Source organism: Opisthocomus hoazin, chromosome 12 (genome assembly GCF_030867145.1).
Source record: "Opisthocomus hoazin isolate bOpiHoa1 chromosome 12, bOpiHoa1.hap1, whole genome shotgun sequence".
In the NCBI taxonomy this organism is placed as follows: domain Eukaryota; kingdom Metazoa; phylum Chordata; class Aves; order Opisthocomiformes; family Opisthocomidae; genus Opisthocomus; species Opisthocomus hoazin.
The window spans coordinates 1,473,314-1,490,911 of NC_134425.1; the positions used below are offsets into that span (position 1 = coordinate 1,473,314).

The window sequence follows — 17,598 nt, forward strand, 5'->3', positions numbered from 1 at the left end:
GTCCCGCATGGGGTTGTCTCCAACCGGCTGCTTTGGGGCCAGTTGCCCCTTACAGCAGGGAGAAGCTTCCCTGTCATCACTGGGTCCGTCCTGGTGAGGCTGAATGTGGCAAGAGGTGCACGGAGCGGTGCCCGTCGCCGACGTCTCACTCCAGGCTGGGAATCAGCCTCCTCCCAGCTGCGTGGAGCAAGACGCAGAGGCATTTGCTTTCCAAGCATCTCTTAAGGCCCTTGTGGTGGAAATACATTTTTCCATCACTCAGAGGACCGGACTGTTTTAGCCCATCCCTTGGAGCCTGTCACATCACCCGGAAAAGAGTCCTTTCTCCTACCCAACAGGGCTGGAGGCATTAGAGAAGTCCCGGCGGGTGAGGCTGGATGTCAACCACCTCTCCTCCAACAGCTGGAGAGCATCTGTCGGTGCTCCTGAGGCCATTTCAGCTCCGCGTCTTGGCCTGAGTCCAGACTGTGCTGGAACTAAAATATTAAGTTCAGTTAAACGAGTTTGTCGTTGACTCTGGATGAGGTTTTCTCGCAGTTTGGTCTGAACTGGGGTGAGTTTTGCTGCTGGGTGTTGGCTGGTTGAAGCGGTGCATGGCCAGAGATGCGTCATGGATCATCCCTGTCCATCAGCCCATCACCAGGGGAAAGGAGGACCATGAGCTCAATGTTACGCTGCCTCTTTTGCACTTTTATGGCTCCAACAGCAAAAAAAAACCCCACAACAAACCAAACCTGGTAAGTTTATTTGCCAAATGTCTGTTTTGCTCGAGGTGACCAAAACTTGTGAAACTGCCAGAGCGTTTCAGCCAAAACCCGAACGGGGTGAAGGGTCAGGAAAGGAAAAGAGACTTTTCCTTGTGGTTCTGTTGTGTTTTGCTTCAGCATTTGGTTTGACTCGTTCTTTTTTAGGGATCCAAATGAAACTGAAATTAAACAGACGGACCTGCTTTGCCTGCTTGTTGTCGCCTCCCTCACCTGGAGTTTGTTGCTTGAACTCCCCAAATTGCCTTATTCTGAGCACTTTTCCCTCGGCTGTAGTGAAAAGCCCCTAACGCTTCCCAGAGGGTCAGGCTGTGCTGATGGCTCCTCAGGGGGATTGGAGAGCTTCCCTGGAGGCAGAGCAGAGGCTCCCTCGGCTCCCTTCGCCCATGGCCTGGTGGAGTTTTTCTCTCTGTGCTGCATTTTGCACCTTTGGCGTTGAGGTTTCCCTCTCACTCTTCATCCCGTGCGTGGCACCAGCCAGCTGAGGAGGTCAGTGTGAAAAATGGGGAGGAATGGGCTGTTTTGGGAGCCTTCTGGCGATGGAGGCCAGGGTGGAATGTTGATGGTCCGCTAAATCCTCCACCTTTTGACCTGCAGCCTGGGGCAGGTCATGGCAGGAGAAGGTACCTGGTGTCCACACCGAGCCAGGCTTTTCTAACAGCCTTCATCCATCCCGCAAAGGTTGCTCCAAATTTGTGGTTGGACTGGGTGTGATCATGTCCTGACCACATCTCTACCCTCTCCTTGATAAATCCAGGAGGATGGCTAATGTCACACCAAGCCACCTCTCCAGACCCACCACGGTCAAGCCTCCCACCAAAAACCTGGCATCTCCTCGGTGTGACGAGCAGGGATGGGCTGGCGAGGGGTTTGGCAGCGCTGCCTTGGGAGCCAGCCTTGCCCGGAGACAGGGCGATGCAAGCGGAATGCAGGATCCAGCCTGAAGTCATTACCGTCAGCAGCACGTACAGCCAAACTCAACGCTACATGTGTCCAAGCAGGCTGAGTTACGGCTGCTCGGGGAGCTGTAACTTGGCCTGTCGTGCATTTAAAAATCTCCACCCGAATGCGGCATTGATGTCGGGTTTTTCTGCTCTTCTGTTCTTGCATTTGATACAGACAGTACAGATCTGCAGCGCGCGGATGATCCAGTGCTGCCCAGGTTCCTTGGAGGTTTTGTGCCTTCATTTGCTTTTTCTTAGGCTTTTTCTTCTTCTTTTTTTTTTTTTTTCCTTTTCCAAGGGTTGTTAGTGATTCCTTCCAACCTGTTTTGCCTCCTGCCTGAGAGTGGCAGGCTCATTTGTACTATGCTGTTTTCGTGCAGGGCTGGAGGAACGTGGCTGTGCTTCTGGGACGTGTGCGTGGAGGGCTGTCTGCCGGCACCCTGCAAGAGCAGGGGATGAAGAGGGGGACGTCAGCGTTTCTCATTTCCATTACGTACATTTTCCACTATGTACATGAGAATTAGCCAGTAAAATCATGGAAACCTGCCCCTTCCAGAGCTCGAGAGCTGGAAAGTGGGCAGCATCCCCCTTGCTCAGTTCTTTCCTTTCCTTGAAGCTAACGCTTCCCAAACCCTGCTCCGAGCGGGTCCCTGCAGGTTTTGCATCACTGCCCATCACTTTCCAGGACATAACAACGCTCCCAGCATCGCGGCAATTATCCCGTGCCTTCCCCAGTTCCTAAGGGAACTCCATCCCTGGAGCCGGGGTCTGCTCTTGCTGCCTCCGTGTGTGGTTTGGGAGAGGGGACTGCCCCGAGGCCGATGCGTCCCAGGGGCAGCCCCCTGCCCCACCGCTGCCCGTCGCTGCCGTGTGTGAGCCCTTTCCGTGGAGCCAGCGAAGCGCTGGGTCTGGAGCAAGGCCAAAGCTGCCTCCTTCGGTCAGCCAGGCTGCGACAGCGCTGGGGACGGTGGCATCGAAGCTGTCTTTCTTCCAAGGCAAGCTCAGGTCTGGGCTGGCAGGTACCGTCTGGCCGTGCCACTCACCTGCATCCTCCGTAGCTTCATTACAAGTGACAGACGGCAGGAGGTGAGACTTCCTCTCCAGATGTTACTGTAAACAGCATCTCAGGGCAGCTTGCACATCACCTCCTGTGTGAAAGACCCATCAGCTTTGCCCTTGCTGGGGCGGGGAGCAAAATATTAAAAGGAAGGAAGCCCCCTGGGAGGGAAATGCGTGGGTCTACCTGGCTTTGCTTCTCCTGCGTCTCTTGGCCGAAGAGAGATGCTGGCAGCATCCTGGCTAACGGTGGCAGATGTGCCTCTGGGTACCAGCTCCACCTGGCCCAGCCCTTTGAAGTTGATGGAGTTGGATTTTCTTGTGCCAGGGCTGGCCTTTTTTATTTAGCAACAACAGGGATAAAATAAACAAATCTGAGCAGCCCCGTGACTGATTCGGGATGATGGCAAGAAGGCGAGCTGGAGAGCATCACGGCGTTACAGCCCTTCGGCCGCTCTCATCCTTCTCCATCAGCTCAGGGTCCTGGGGGATGTGCAGGGATGGGAGCAGCCAGGACGGTCTCTGCCTGCTGTGGGCTATGTTTTGGGCCACTTTTCTCCCAGGATTTTGGGGACATGACATTTGATTGTGGCCAATCCCCGTCCCCCAAGTCACCGTGACTTTGCGCCATTACATGTTGTGAATTCAGTTCTCCAGCAAAGCTCATTTTGTCTACTTAAAGGGAAGGCACAGGACAGAAGGACACAGCCCGGGATATTTTTTTCCCGTACTCAGATTAAAGAAACGGTATTTCAGTGCAAAATGGCAAATGATGCCTTGGTGAATTTGCTCTCTGTTTGTAAGCTCCAAAAATATAAAGGTAGAGATGAATCTGGCACGGGTGCCCGGAGCAACGAGCTAAATGGGAACTGGCTCCAACCCCGTTTCCATGAATTTCGGAGACCCCGCATGTGCCGTGCCCCAGCCGGGACACGGGCGCCTGCTCTCAGTGATGTCTCCCCGCTGGCTCGGGAACGGCTTCCCCTGTGACGTTACAGTTCCCAGTGTAAAACCACAGGGGAACTCAGATTTGGGCTGCTGAGCACAACATTTTCCACGCTTCTCTGTAGTTTGCTTTCTTGGGCAATAACAAACGCATGCATCAAGATTTTATTTTTCAGGGTTACAGGGTTTGACTGGTTTATTTTTTAAAAAATTCAGAACTTTTCTCTTGAAATGTGACTTTCAGAGCGATTTTTTCAGAGCCTGCGATAACCATTGCCTCTGCCCCGTGCCATCCCAGCCATCCCCAAGCCTTCCCTCTTGCTGTCTCCCTTGGTGGGAGGTTTCCCCCTCCTCCTCCCGGTGCTCGTTGCTCCCCGCTGGAGCTCGGGCAGGGGTGGTCCATCCTCCCACCCCGACATCTCCACCCGGAGCCGGGAAGCCTGGCAGCGGGGAAGCCAGCCTTGCTCTTTGCTATGCACAGCACCTGCTTTCTGTCTGGCTGCAAAGAGCCAGAGCAGACGTTTTTGGCTGCATTACGTCATGTCAGAGGTCACATTAGCTGCTTTTTTCTCTTGATTAAGAATTCCAGCGATGGGGGAGTGGAGGAAAAAGCAGACGGAGGAAGCAGGAAAGGCAAATATGCTTGCGATAAGCAGGTAAATGGGAATTTATGCAGAGATAGCTAATTGGTGTGTCTAATATTCCACCCCCTGAGCACCGGCACTGTATTACTGCCTTCACAAATCACTCAAGGCAAGCCTAGTGCAATAACAACCAAGCCAGGAGAGCTGTGAAAAGAGTCAAGCTGGAATTAAGAGTGGGTTTTATCAGGGCAATAAATGCCAGATAGGGAAAAATAACAAACAGGTTGTTAATTGCTGCCATCTCCCCGCTCCCTGAAGGAAATGTCTAGACAGAGCCTGGCCCCGGGTCGCGATTACCCCAGCCCTTGCAGTCGGGTTATTGCGCCGGTCTTCTGGGGCCAGGGAGGTGCTGGGTGCGGGATGCTGCGCCGGGTGATGAAGGCTGCCGAGCCGAAGCCGATGCCGGGGGCAAAGGGAGGCAGGACGGGCACTGCAGCTCTCCCCAGCTCTGCCCTAAATCAGTGATGCTCCCTCAGAGGCAGAAGCCAGACAGTCTGCAGCGGTTATTAATAATTCAGTCCCAATTTGTCCCATCTAGGAGAGCATGAAGACCAGCCAAGCCTCCTCTCCTCGCAGGCAGGGCTTGAGATACTGCCCCGAGCAGGCAGAGCCTCTTTCCACGTCCCCATCTCTCCCGGTGCTGGTCGCAGCTATCGATCCCATGGCGGCAGGGTCGGGAGCCGGAATCGCCCCTCCTTCGCTGCGGGGTGCGGAGCCATCGGATGCCTTGGGAGAGGGTCGCATCCGCGCTCCCCCTCTCCCCGCGGCTCTGGGGTTCGGTTACCGGCATCGATCACCTGGGGACTTTTGCTTTGTGTTTCTTGGTGTGTCTCGGCTTGATGCACTTAGGGCCGGATCCTGCTCTCCGCTGTGCCGGTGGGAACGTAAAATATCCGCTGGCGAGTCAATACAGCTGAGGGGCTCACACTCTTGCACATGAGGTGGTTGGACTGAGAAGCTCCTTTCCCTCTCCTCTTCCAGCCATCCCCTCCCAGGACAGCATCCCAGCGCTTCCCTGCGCACCCTGAGCCAGCCCCGCTGCTCTTCAAGCACAAAACAGAGCCGGGGTCGGAGGGGAGAGCAGAGCACCGAGTCAAACGCTCTGCAGATGCTCCCTCTGAATTTTTCCTCAAGTCTTTTCTTGCAGCTAGTGTATGTTTTAGTTGAATTTTGCCATTTGAAAAATACACGAACCTCTGTAATGGAGGGAGAAAACATTCCTCCTGTAGGAAGATAAAGATGCGTTTTTAAAAAAAACCCCCAAAGCTGCCTGATGACATATTGACCAGAGACACAAAGAGAATCCAATGGAGCCAGCCTGGCCCCTGAGGAGAACTTGAGGCTGTTCATTATGCCCCAGGATGAGCTCACCGGCTGGTTAACTCCGTCCTCGCCGCGTCTCAGTGCCCGCGAGCCGGCAGCGCTCCTCTGCCCAAGCGAAGCCTCCAGTGAAGATGGCACGTGGTGGGTCTGCGTGTTTGCCATGAGAATACGGACCGCAGGGTTCTCTCCTTTTGTGCGGTAGGAGGAGTTAAAAGAAATGCACAGAAGAAGGCTTTAATAACAGCTTTAATAATTTAATTTTCATCTCAGCTTTCTTACTTCGTTTCTAAGCTCTGGACAGTTCGATCAGTCTGTCCATCACTGCTGCCCCTCCATCTGAGCTAAGAAATGGAGAACAAGTGGGAGCAGAAAGCGAACCGTTTTGTGGTTTCCAGGAGCTTGGTGGATTTGTAACTCCCTTGCAGGAGGGTTGATTTGCAGGCGTACAGGTGAGATGATAGAAAAGATGAAGCCCTAACAGGTCTGTTGAAATCATCTTGGAACTGAGCAAAGGGTTCAGGGCTTGTTTCAATCTCCTGTGTGCTCTTGTCGAGGAGCTGGGGCTATCTGGAGAGCTCAGGAGAGGTTTCCAGCAGCTCTCGGCACGGGACGGAGGAGAGCTGGGGATTTCCGTCCCTGCGGTGGGATCCCAACAAACACCAGCAATAAAGCAGCATTTTTTGCACTTCCCTGTCAAGCCTAAATCCCACTGAGCAAGGGGTCCCTCGGCCGAGCTTGGAGTTCACGGGGAAGTTGGAGAAGCAAGGAGTTTGCTTGCAAAAGAACGGAAATCCCCCAGCAAGAGCTGCCATGTGAATTTTGAAAAACAGACCTTCGTTTCCAGAAATCTTCCCCATATGATGCTTTTTGACATTTAAAATGCAAATAGTGGGAATTTCCCCCTTCTTCAAGCACACAGCTTCCTTGGGTCCTGGGTGTACTTTTGCTCAGAGCCTGTTACCTACTTTTATCAAAGAAGAGCCTGTTTTTTCTAAAGGAACGCAAGAAAAAAGGGACCAAGGGTGGTGAATCCCTCATCTGGTTCCAGCTCACCTTTTGCACGACCGCTGCGCTCGAAGAAGGTTGGGTGAAGGTGAAGGACTCGGAGATGAAACAGGTTTCTTGCGGCGCCGGGTGCCATCCCTGCCGTTACAGGCATCGTGCCTGCGACTCCCGGGCAGACCCATCTCCGCTCAGAAATGTTCCTGGTGGTCTGCAAACTTGCTCTAATTTCCAGCCCAATTTTTAAGCAGTTTGTCCCTCTTGTTCTCCTGCCAAAGCAGTCCGTTCACCTAACGGCCACTCGAGCCTCGCCTGGTTTTGATTTTGCTTCGTTTCTTCCTGAGACCATCGGGTGCCACAGATTTTGCTGAGAGTTCACCCCTTTTTGGCCAAACCGTCCCCAAGCTTCAGATATGCAGCAGAAGCTCCTTGCACGTGCAAAGCCAGGCCGGACTCTCTGTTGGCATTCCTAAAAAGCCAGGTTCTTCCCTTCAAATCAGTTTATTCCACCCTCTTACAGATCAGCCAGAGCTGATAAACTTGGCGTTACGAACCGCTCTCAGGTGGTTCCCTTCCCTTGCCAGTCCTGGCCAAATCACAGGAGATCTGCAAAGACTTACAGAAACCAGTTTGGTTGCCTCCTGCCAACTCTTCTTGCCAGTTTGACCACTTGCCTGGTCATCTTCTGAGAAGAGTGAGTCAGCTGGGCAAAAAATTAATAAATAAAATATCCCAAGCCAGTCCCAGCATGGACTCCCTGCCCTGACCCAGACTGGACCCTTGAGTCTTGAGAGCTGTAAACCAGCCCCCACCCCCCCATCACCCCTCTGGCTCTTCCCAGCCCCATCCTGGCCAAAACGCCCTCCTCCAGCTCAGCTCAGATGCTGAAGTGCTCTAAAACGGGGTTTAGAGGTTGTAACCATCCTCCAAAACCCCTCTGCGCTTGCGTGTGCTGATGTTCAGAGAGCTCCAGCCATCCTCATCACCCCGGGACGCGTCGCTCCTTCTCCCCTGCTCATCCATCGATGGCAGAAGAAACCCAGATGAGCACCTTCGAGCTGATGTGCAGCTTTTAATCAGCTCAGACAAGATGAGAGGGGCACCACGCTCTTGCAAACAACAGCTTTTGTCTGGTGGGCTCATTACGGGGTGGGGGACACCACGGCAGGTAACGAAGGAGCCATGCAAGAGGATCTGTTTGGTTCCTCCAGCCTCTGAGCATCGCCAGCCTCCTCCCCCAGCTGCGATGAATCCAGAGGGAAGGATCCAGCCTTATTTTGACTGTGGTTTCCAGGGTGGTGTCTCTGTCTGGGAACGATACGTGGCAGCGCTTAGGGCAGGAGGAGGAGAGTGATTAGATCGAGCCCCATCTCCATGTCATGGAGAAAGACCACGCTTTACAAGGAAACAAACCCAAGCAATTAACTGGGGAATTAAGATTTAGCGCACGCTACGAGCAGCAGGCATGTGTAGAGGAGACAGCTGTTAAAATTAGCATGTGACAAAGTCAGGCGAACGCTAACTGGATTACTTGCATTTATTTGGGAATGCTTATGTATTTTATTATGCAACGTATAGATCGCCATAATTCTGCTTTTCACCCTGACGGCGCCTCTCCTCTGAGCATCTTAACGAGCGTGACACACAATTAAGCCTGCCTGCACCTCTGCGCAGCCTTCGACGTTAGATCCGCTTTGTGGGTATGGAATATATTTTAGATCGGAGACGGCTTAATTAATGTGATTGATTTTTAACTCTTTCTGGCCCCAAGCCCCTCGTTGCGGCTCTTCCTGGGCTGTTCTTGGAGTCCAGGGGGATGAACTAGTCCAGAAGTCGCTGGAGTGAGTTTTCCCAGGATGGAAACCCATCCGTCCCCCAGGGATGGTGATTTTGACCCATTTTGGTGAATGAAGGGGAGGTGATGAGTGCTGGAGAGGGGAGCATGGCTTGGGCGGTGGCTCCACGCCTGCCCTTCCAGGGTGACCTCCCGCTCTGCAGACACCTTCGTGTGCCCCCAGGACCCGGGGAAGTGGCACAAGCTGCTTTTCAGTGCTCCCAGCCTCCTTCCCTGGCAAGAAGTGACAGATCACTGCCTCCGGCTGCACCTCCGGGGAGGAGGTTAGGGAGGCGGCGGGGTGTAACCCTGCCTGCTGAGTTTGGTCCAGACACTCTCAGACGTTATTAATGCTCTGTAGCAGGCCAGCAGCTGCTGTAGAAATGTGCTGCAGTGTGGGAGGGACAGTCCCTTCCCTGAACAGCTTCCAGTCCGAGGAGACGATGGAGGGATGGACGGATGGAGGATCTTCGGGAGCCGACATCCAGACCTCTGAGAAGCTCCCGTGGAAGATGCCAGCTGTTTTAACAACCTGAGAGTCAGCATCTTAATGTTAAGCCATGGTTGGCACCGTTTTTGGCACTGGGGTGGTTCAGTCGGCGGGTCTGATGCCCCAGCCTTTCCCACCGACCACATCTGTGCCGAAAGCGGGAGCAGTTTGTGCCTCCTCTCCCGGCAGTTTGCTGCAGCTCCTGCTCCGAGCATCCCTGCTCCTCCCAAGAGAGCGGACCTGGGTTACCTGCCAGGGGATGGGGCTGTAACACGCACGTCCCCTCTCTGGCCCTGTGTGAGTGTGGAGCAGAGGGAGCGCTGGAGCTGGGGGGCAGGTAAATAAAAAAAACACATTTAAAAACAGTTTTTGGTTGCATCGGTCGCGGGGGACCTGCGGGACCTGCAGCAGCATCGCCACAGCCCCTCCGCCACCTTCAATAGCTCCGGGAGCACGGGGTCATATCCCCTCCCTCGGCTACTCCAGCGCAGCTAATTTATATAAATAAAGCACTTATTAGAGCAAAGACAACTTGTCAGCACTGGAAAACAAGTGACAGGTCGGCTCCGGGAGCAGAGAGCGGGCGCCTTGCCCCGGCTGGGAGAGGTGGCAGCGCACAGCCGCACGCACACCCGGTTTCGCATCCCCGGCTTGCGCTGCACGCTGCGACGCCAGGCACATCGCTGGCCCCGTTTTCCATTTATAGGAGCCTGTCAGAAATGGCACTCCTCTCCGAGCAGATGTCGCAAAATTAGAGGGAATTCAGAGAGCGGCAGGGAAAAAAAAAATAAAAATGATTAAAGGAGATGGAGGGCCTGATTTTGGAGGGAAAAGAAATCAGCCGAGCTATTTATAACGCTGCCTGCACCCGGGTGGGTAGGAACAGGGATTTTTTTTTAAGTGCCTCGATAGCTCAGCTGAGGGGAGGGGGCAAACCAGCCTCCGGAGGATGCTCGCGGGAACGCTGAGGGGCTGTAGGAGAGGGCGTAAATCCTGAGCGACGGGCTGAAATGCCATCAAACACGAGTGTCCGGGGAATCGCCGGTGACGGGTGAGTGCAGGGGGCAGTCGCTCACCCGGAGTGAAAAAAAAAATGCCCCGATGAAGATGTGTGAAGGGGTGGTGGAGGCAGAGCTGATGGCAAGCCCCCACTCCTACCTCTGCTCTCGGTGACAAACCGCCCTTGTGTTTACATCCAGCGTTTTACGCAGAATGTGTGGTGGCGGGGGTGGAAATCTTTGCTTCTTCATCCAAAAGCAAATGTTTTTGGTGAAAAAAAAACCACCCCACTGGGTGTTTTTTAAATTGAGGCCTTCAGCCCCAGAAGCTCGCGGGAGGTGCACGCAGAGGTTGCTGCAGATGTCTGCAGGGGCTGGGGTCCCCCGCAGAGGGACGCGTGACGGAGGGGACCAGTCTGCTTCGGGGTGATGCATCCCTGGGGATCAAAGCATCCTGTCCCTTTTTCCAAATTGCCCCGGGCAATTTGGAGGCTGAGAAGCAGCTCATGAACGCGTTATCGATGTGACATCACCCGCTCCCCAGCGAGCCCCAGCTCCCGGCCATCGCAGCCACAGGGGGTCGGAGCAGAGGGGCTTGGTGGGGGGCAACGTGGGTTTCTCCGTGCCTTGGTCTGCAGAGGGAAGCTGCCTAACGTGGTCCTTGTCTCTCTGGTTCCCTTGCAGGACCTCTCACTCCAGGGCCAAGGCGGAGGCGGCTGTGACGGCGGCGCAGAAAGCTCAGGAGGAAGCGCGGATCGCCAGGATCACTGCCAAAGAGTTTTCGCCTTCCTTCCAGCACAGGGAAAACGGTCAGTGCCTGCCGCCGTGCCGGCCGGCCCCGCGGACCTGGCTTTCACCCCGTGCCGCTCTCTGCCCCGCTCAGCGCTGCAGAGACCCAACCCCCCCAAAAAATGAGCCCTGTGTGGAGGCTCAGTCTGTGCCCGCAGCTCCCGGTCCTCGCTGGGACTCTTGGGCTGGGAAACAGCCCCATAACACCAGTTTTTGGGGTGTTTTCACAGAATCACAGAATGTTGGGGGTTGGCAGGGCCCTCTGTGGGTCACCCAGCCCAACCCCCTGCCCAAGCAGGGTCACCCAGAGCAGGCTGCACAGCACCGCGGCCAGGCGGGGCTGGAATATCTCCAGAGAAGGAGACTCCACAGCCTCCCTGGGCAGCCTGGGCCAGGGCTCCGTCACCCTCAGAGGGAAGAAGTTCTTCCTCGGGTTCAGCTGGAGCTTCCTCTGCTTCAGTTTGTGCCCATTGGCACAAAAAAAAAGCCTTGTTTTAGCACAAGGCTTTCAATATTCAGCACTTCCACCCTGTGCAGTCCTGTCATTATGGGCATCTCCTCTTTTCACACCAAAACATCCCCATTTTTTTGATTCATAGTCCTTGATTCTCGCACAGAAAAAAACCCAACAGGAGCTCCAAAAGCAAAATGCAGTCAGAAACGATCCCAGAGGCGGTCACTGATTTTAACCCCGTAGCTTTTACGGTTCAGTATTTCTTTTGACTGTTTGGGCTTGCAGAGCTGGGGCAGCGTGTGTTGGTACCCAGTCCTTCACCTGGGTGTGCAAACCGGTCGTGTGCGCGTGCAAAGGCGTCGGAGAAACGCGCGTCCGCAGTTTGCCTGGCGGCTCTTCCTCCCCTCCATCGTCTGCGACGTTTCGTGCCTCTTTGTCCGAGTTTTCACAGAATCCCAGCATGGCGGGGGTTGGCAGGGCCCTCTGTGGGTCACCCAGCCCAACCCCCTGCCCAAGCAGGGTCACCCAGAGCAGGGGGCACAGCACCGCGTCCGGGGGGGCTGGAATATCTCCAGAGAAGATTTTTGCTCATTGACGAGAGGCTCGGGCTCAGCGCAGGCTCAGGGCCGAGGAAGCCGAAGCGAAGCCGCGGTCGGGCAGGGGTCTGCAGCCGGTGGGCGCACGGGGAGGATTCGCCCTGCGAAGGCTGCGCCTGTCCGGGAGCGAGAGGGGCTGCTGCCAGTGGGAGTGGAAAGCTCCAAGTCCCCACAGCAATAATTAACATAGTAATTAATCTATGTGAATGGTTTTATTCAAAATTTTCCTGCACTGAACCCTCATTAGGAGGCGTCTATCATCATTTTCTCCCCCTTCCAGCTCTCTAACTGAAGATTACTCATTCGGCTTAATTGCTCCAGGGGCTGGTGCCGGTGACTCATGTGGTGGTGCCGTTCCCTGAGGCCGGGGAAAAGGGATCGCTGCATCTTTTGGACCAGGCAGCCCATGCACGAGTCCTCACTTCACCGCGGCACGGGGGCGGCTGGGGGCATCCCACGGCTCGGAGCGATGAGCCAGACGGCGTTTGAGGTCTGGCCCCAGCCGGGAGCCTGCCTGAGCAAAGCCCTGTGGGACACGCGGCCACGCGTGGGTGGGCATCTCGGGGGGCAGAGCACGCCGAGCCCCTCGCAGCCGAGCCCCGCGCAGCTCTCTGCGCGCTGGAGGAAGGCACAGCCCCATTCAAACACCCCTCGGCGTTTCTCCTCCTGCAGAGGTGCAATTTGTATGTGGGAGATCTGAGCTTTTTCGCAGGGCTGCGTGGTCCCAGGGGCTTCTTCAGCCTTGAGATGTTCCTCATCTCCATTTCCTCTTGCCAAGAGACTTTGCCATTTTAAATCACCTCTTGAAAAGATATTTTTAGCTAATGCATTTTTTACTAGCTTCTAGATAGGGACATGGTGCTTGACTTGAGTTGGGGCTTGTGTTTCTCGTGCTCACGTCTGGGTGAGCTGTGTGCGAGCGAAGAGCGGGGGGAAGGAGTTTCCACTTAGAGCACATTAAAAAACAAACACACCATCCAAGCTGGGTCGGGAAACCTGGGAGCGCCCGCGGACCAAGTCAGGCAGATAATGGCTGCGAGCGGCCGTGCCACCCCGCAGACCCGGCAACCCCAGGCTGCGAACGGCTCGGGGGGAGCGGCGGGAGGGACGGGGCGAGCTGCTGCCACGCTGCACGGCCTCGCAGGGGCTGCCCGTGCCCACCGTGCGCGGTGCTGCAGGCGCTGCCTGCCACCAGCCTCGCTCCGCATCGCGGGTGCTGGATGAGCCCACCTTGCATAGCATCATGGGTGCTGAATGTGTCCCCCTTGCACAGCGTTGTTGGTGCTGGATGCGCCCACCTTGCATAGCATCGTGGGTGCTGAATGTGTCCCCCTTGTACAGAATCGCAGGTGCTGGATGTGCCCACCTCGCTCCGCATCGCAGGTGCTGGATGCACCCACCTTGCACGGCGTTGTTGGTGCTGGATGCGCCCACCTCGCTCCGCATCGTGGGTGCTGGATGCGCCCACCTTGCATAGCATCGCGGGTGCTGGATGCGCCCACCTTGCACGGCGTTGTTGGTGCTGGATGTGCTCCTGGCAAGGTTTTGTGGGTGCTGTGTCCCACCCACCTTGCACGGCGCTGTGGGTGCTCTGTGTGCCCACCTTGCACAGTGTTGTGGGTGCTGGATTCACCTACCTTGCACGGTGCTGTGTGCCACCCACTTTGCACAGCATGGTGGATGCTGGATGTGACCCCCTTGCTCCACATCGCGGTTGCTGGATGCGCCCACCTTGCACAGCATTGTTGGTGCTGGATGCGCCCACCTCGCTCCGCATCGTGGGTGCTGGATGCGCCCACCTTGCACGGTGTTGTTGGTGCTGGATGTGCTCCTTTCAAGGTTTTGTGGGTGCTGTGTCCCACCCACCTTGCACAGCGCTGTGGGTGCTCTGTGAGCCCACCTTGCACAGTGTTGTTGGTGCTGGATGCGCCCACCTCGCTCCGCATCACGGGTGCTGGATGTGACCCCCTTGCTCCGCATCGCGGGTGCTGGATGCACCCGCCTTGCACAGTGTTGTTGGTGCTGGATGTGCCCACCTTGCACAGTGTTGTTGGTGCTGGATTTGCTCCTGGCGAGGTTTTGTGGGTGCTGTGTCCCACCCACCTTGCACGGCGCTGTGGGTGCTCTGTGTGCCCACCTTGCAAGGTGTCGTGGGTGCTGTGTCCCACCCACCTTCCCAGCATCGTGGAGAGTTTCCTGCCCACCTCAAGGCCAGCCCCGCAGTGCAGCCCCTAGCCGGCCACTAGCCCGGTCACCCCACGGGCTGGATGGTGCTGGTGAATTGACTGCCCCGAGGTGACGGCAGGAGCTCAGCACCGCTCCCAGTCCCGGTACGTGGGTCCTCAGGGGCACCCAGAGCCCTGGGGCACATCCTTGGCTTTGAAGATGCCACTGCTGGGCACGGCTGCCTCAGTGCTGCTGGAAATCCAGATCTGGTGCTCTGCATCCTCCTTCGCGCTCTCACAGCCGTTCTTCCAGGAACATCACGTGCTCTGCGACTAATTTTAGCTCGGAATAATTGTTGCACATCCTCGGGTGTCGAAAGCCGGCAAGACGGCATCTGCCGAGTTCCTCCGCGAGGAAACGCCTGCATCCCCGCAGGGCTCCGGGGCTGGAGGGGCGGCCGTGCCCCAGCATCGCCAGCTCTGCTTCGTCTGTGAGACCCAGCCAGGAGCTGTGAAACTCAGGGGAGCAACCCATGGAGAGGGGGAATTAGCTCAGGTCGTTTGCAGGTCCAGGTGGGAAAGATTTAGGATGAGAGGGTCCCTGGTGTGGGTCGCTGGGGTGAGGCTGCTGGAGCATCTTTGGGCTTTCTCGCCTCCATGGCGGGGCTTTGGGGGGGCAGGGAAGGTTGGGGTTGGGGCTAAGGTGCAGGAGCAGCGGGTGTCGCGAGGCTGTGGCTGGTCGTGCCGTTGGAGACGGGCTTTGGGGTCGCTGGAGATGGTGGGAAGCTTCCGTGTCCCTGCGCGTCCCACCTGAGATGAACAGGGACTCCCCAAGTCTTGGGTGAGCCCGTTGGGACAGCCGGCTTCACAGCGTTCGCGTACGAAGGCGTTTGTTCCCTCCCGGCCTCAGTTTCCCATCTCTGATGTTGGAGGGTGGCTGGAATGGGAACGTCTCAGCACAGCCACAAAATCAGTCTGTATTTTTCCCCAGAGACGGTTATTCTGTGTGAAAACGGAGGGGGTGAACTCCACCTTTCTCCTTCGCCACAATTTCCCACTGTTCCGAGGGTCACTCGGGAGCCCCAGATCAATCCCAGAAGGTTCAGTCTCCCGCAGACAACAGCGAGACAGGGAACAAACTAAAACTGAACTATCCAAGCATCATCCCAAAACACGAACAGAATTTTCTGTGGCAAATACACTACAAAAAAACCTGACAGTCACTAGAAGACCGATTTCCTACCAAGAAATTGCTTCTGTAGGAAATTTCCGAGCAGCCCCGTTACTGTTTACCTCCCCTGCAAGTGCTCCGATGGGGCACCCGCTCCCAGCGTCCCCGCGTGTACCCGGCCCACGGCGCGGTGGGACGCGGGGACGGCTGCGGGCGAAGGCACGTCCCGGCGTGACAGCTCCCCGCGAAGAAGCGATAGAGAAAATTACTCAGCAGAAGTGAAGAGATTAGAGCAGGCGCTTCAGAGTGTTTCTTGTTAAACCACGGTAAGAAATTGAGTTCTTCCTTTTTGAGACACATTTCTCGTCTAGCCATAGCAATTGCAATTAGATGCATTTCAGGGGCATTAGGCAGTTAATATATTTATCAAATTATTCACGTAATTTAGCATGCCTTTAGCTGGGAACAACTATGCCTTGAGAGGGTAAAATGAGAATTAACCACTATTAGCTTGCACCCCCTTGAAATAATTTGGTGTTTCATCAATGATTAATAAGTTGCATTTTTTCCTAATTGTCCGAAGAAGCGACGTGTTTCTTGCCAACTGGCCACCTCCAGCAGAAGACACTCAGCCGTTCTTGAAGTCCCTGTCCCCAGGGAGATGCTGTCTGGGGTGCGCTCTGGGCTCAGGGGAAATGAAGTGCATTCAGCACGATGACATAAGGAGGGTGCTGTATCTTGCAGTCACGTAGCCCTGGACGTGCCACCTTGCTCCTGCGTGAGGCACAACGGCATGTGTGCTCTCCACCACGTCCAGCGAGGGGGCTGAGTGGGGAAATGTCCATGTCCCCCTTGTCTGTACGGGGCAGGAAAGCCGTTCGATATGCGGTTTGTGGGATTTTTTCTTAATGGGATGCTTGCACCTCTGCCCAGATGAGGCCATCTCCCTGCAGAAACTTTGAGGAGGGAGTCCGCTTCTGTACCTCGCAGCCACAAAGCCGATGTGTTTCCCACCCAGGGAGGATCACAGAATCATAGAATCATTAAGGTTGGAAAAGACCTCTAAGATCATCAAGTCCAACCATCAACCCATCGCCACCACGCCTGCTAAACCATGTCCTGAAGTGCCACATCCACACGTTTTTTGAACCCCTCCAGGGATGGGGACTGCCCCCACTGCCCTGGGCAGCCTGGTCCAATGCCTGAGCACTCTTTCAGTGAAGAAATTTTCCCTAATATCCAATCTAAACTCCCCTGATGCAACTTGAGGCCATTTCCTCTCATTCTATCACTGGTTACTCGGGAGAAGAGACCAACCCCTGCCTCACTACAACCTCCTTTCTGGGAGTTGTAGAGCGAGAAGGTCCCCCCTCAGCCTCCTCTTCTCCAGGCTGAGCAGCCCCAGCTCCCTCAGCCGCTCCTCATCAGACGTGTTCTCCAGACCCCTCCCCAGCCTCGCTGCCCTTCTCTGGACACGCTCCAGCCCCTCAATGTCCTTCTTGGAGTGAGGGGCCCAAAGCTGAACACAGTATTTGAGGTGTGAAGGCTGCCGGCAGTGAGCCGGGCACGGGGTGATCCCAGCAGCGCCCAGCACACTGAGCACAGCGGACTGGGAACGTGTGGGAAAAGGTGCTCAGATGGATCCCCCCAGAAAACATCAACGGACGTGGACACAACCCCCGTAGTGGGGTCAGCGAGTGCGTGCACAGCGCAGGAACGGTGCCGCGGAGCGACGCAGGCTGCTCTCGAGCGGGGCTGTGAGCCAGGCAGGGCCCCAGCGCCCGCTCCTCTGCCTGCACAGGGCTCCCGGCAGCTCTGCATGGTGCGTGGCTTCCCCGCGTCGCTGGTGCTGCAGAACTACCACAAGTCACAGAATCACAGAATCACAGAACCCAGCATGGCGGGGTTGGCAGGGACCTCTGTGGGTCCCCCAGCCCAACCCCCTGCCCAAGCAGGGTCACCCAGAGCAGGCTGCACAGCACCGCGTCCAGGCAGGTCTGGAATATCTCCAGAGAAGGAGACTCCACAGCCTCCCTGGGCAGCCTGGGCCAGGGCTCCGTCACCCTCAGAGGGAAGAAGTTCTTCCTCGGGTTCAGCTGGAGCTTCCTCTGCTTCAGTTTGTGCCCGTTGCCCCTTGTCCTGTCGCTGGGCACCACTGGAAAGAGTTTGGCCCCATATTTATTTTATTAAACACATCCACCGGCTGGAAACGAGAGCCACGGTGGTGGCAGGTGGTTTCTAAAAGGGTTGGTAGCCCTTGGGCTTACAGCAGTGGAGAAACGCAACCTGGGCGCAGAATGCCTCTGTCTTGACAGCACCGGCAGCTGATGCCGAGCCTGCAGCCGCTCCCACCGCGCTGCTCTGCGGGTGCTGGGGGTGACAGCAGGTCTGGTGTCAAACCAGCGATGCCTTTTCTCCGGGTC

General features: G+C 56.0%; 1 protein-coding gene across 3 annotated transcripts in view; it reads left to right on the forward strand.

Moving 5' to 3' along the window:
* JPH3 (junctophilin 3) overlaps positions 1-17,598 on the forward strand; it is a 62,765-nt gene that overhangs the window by 30,046 nt on the left and 15,121 nt on the right. For all 3 annotated transcript variants that reach the window (XM_075433724.1, XM_075433725.1, XM_075433726.1), the window contains exon 4: positions 10,685-10,809. In XM_075433724.1, coding sequence (XP_075289839.1) covers positions 10,685-10,809 — 125 coding nt within the window. The remainder of the gene's footprint in view (positions 1-10,684; positions 10,810-17,598) is intronic.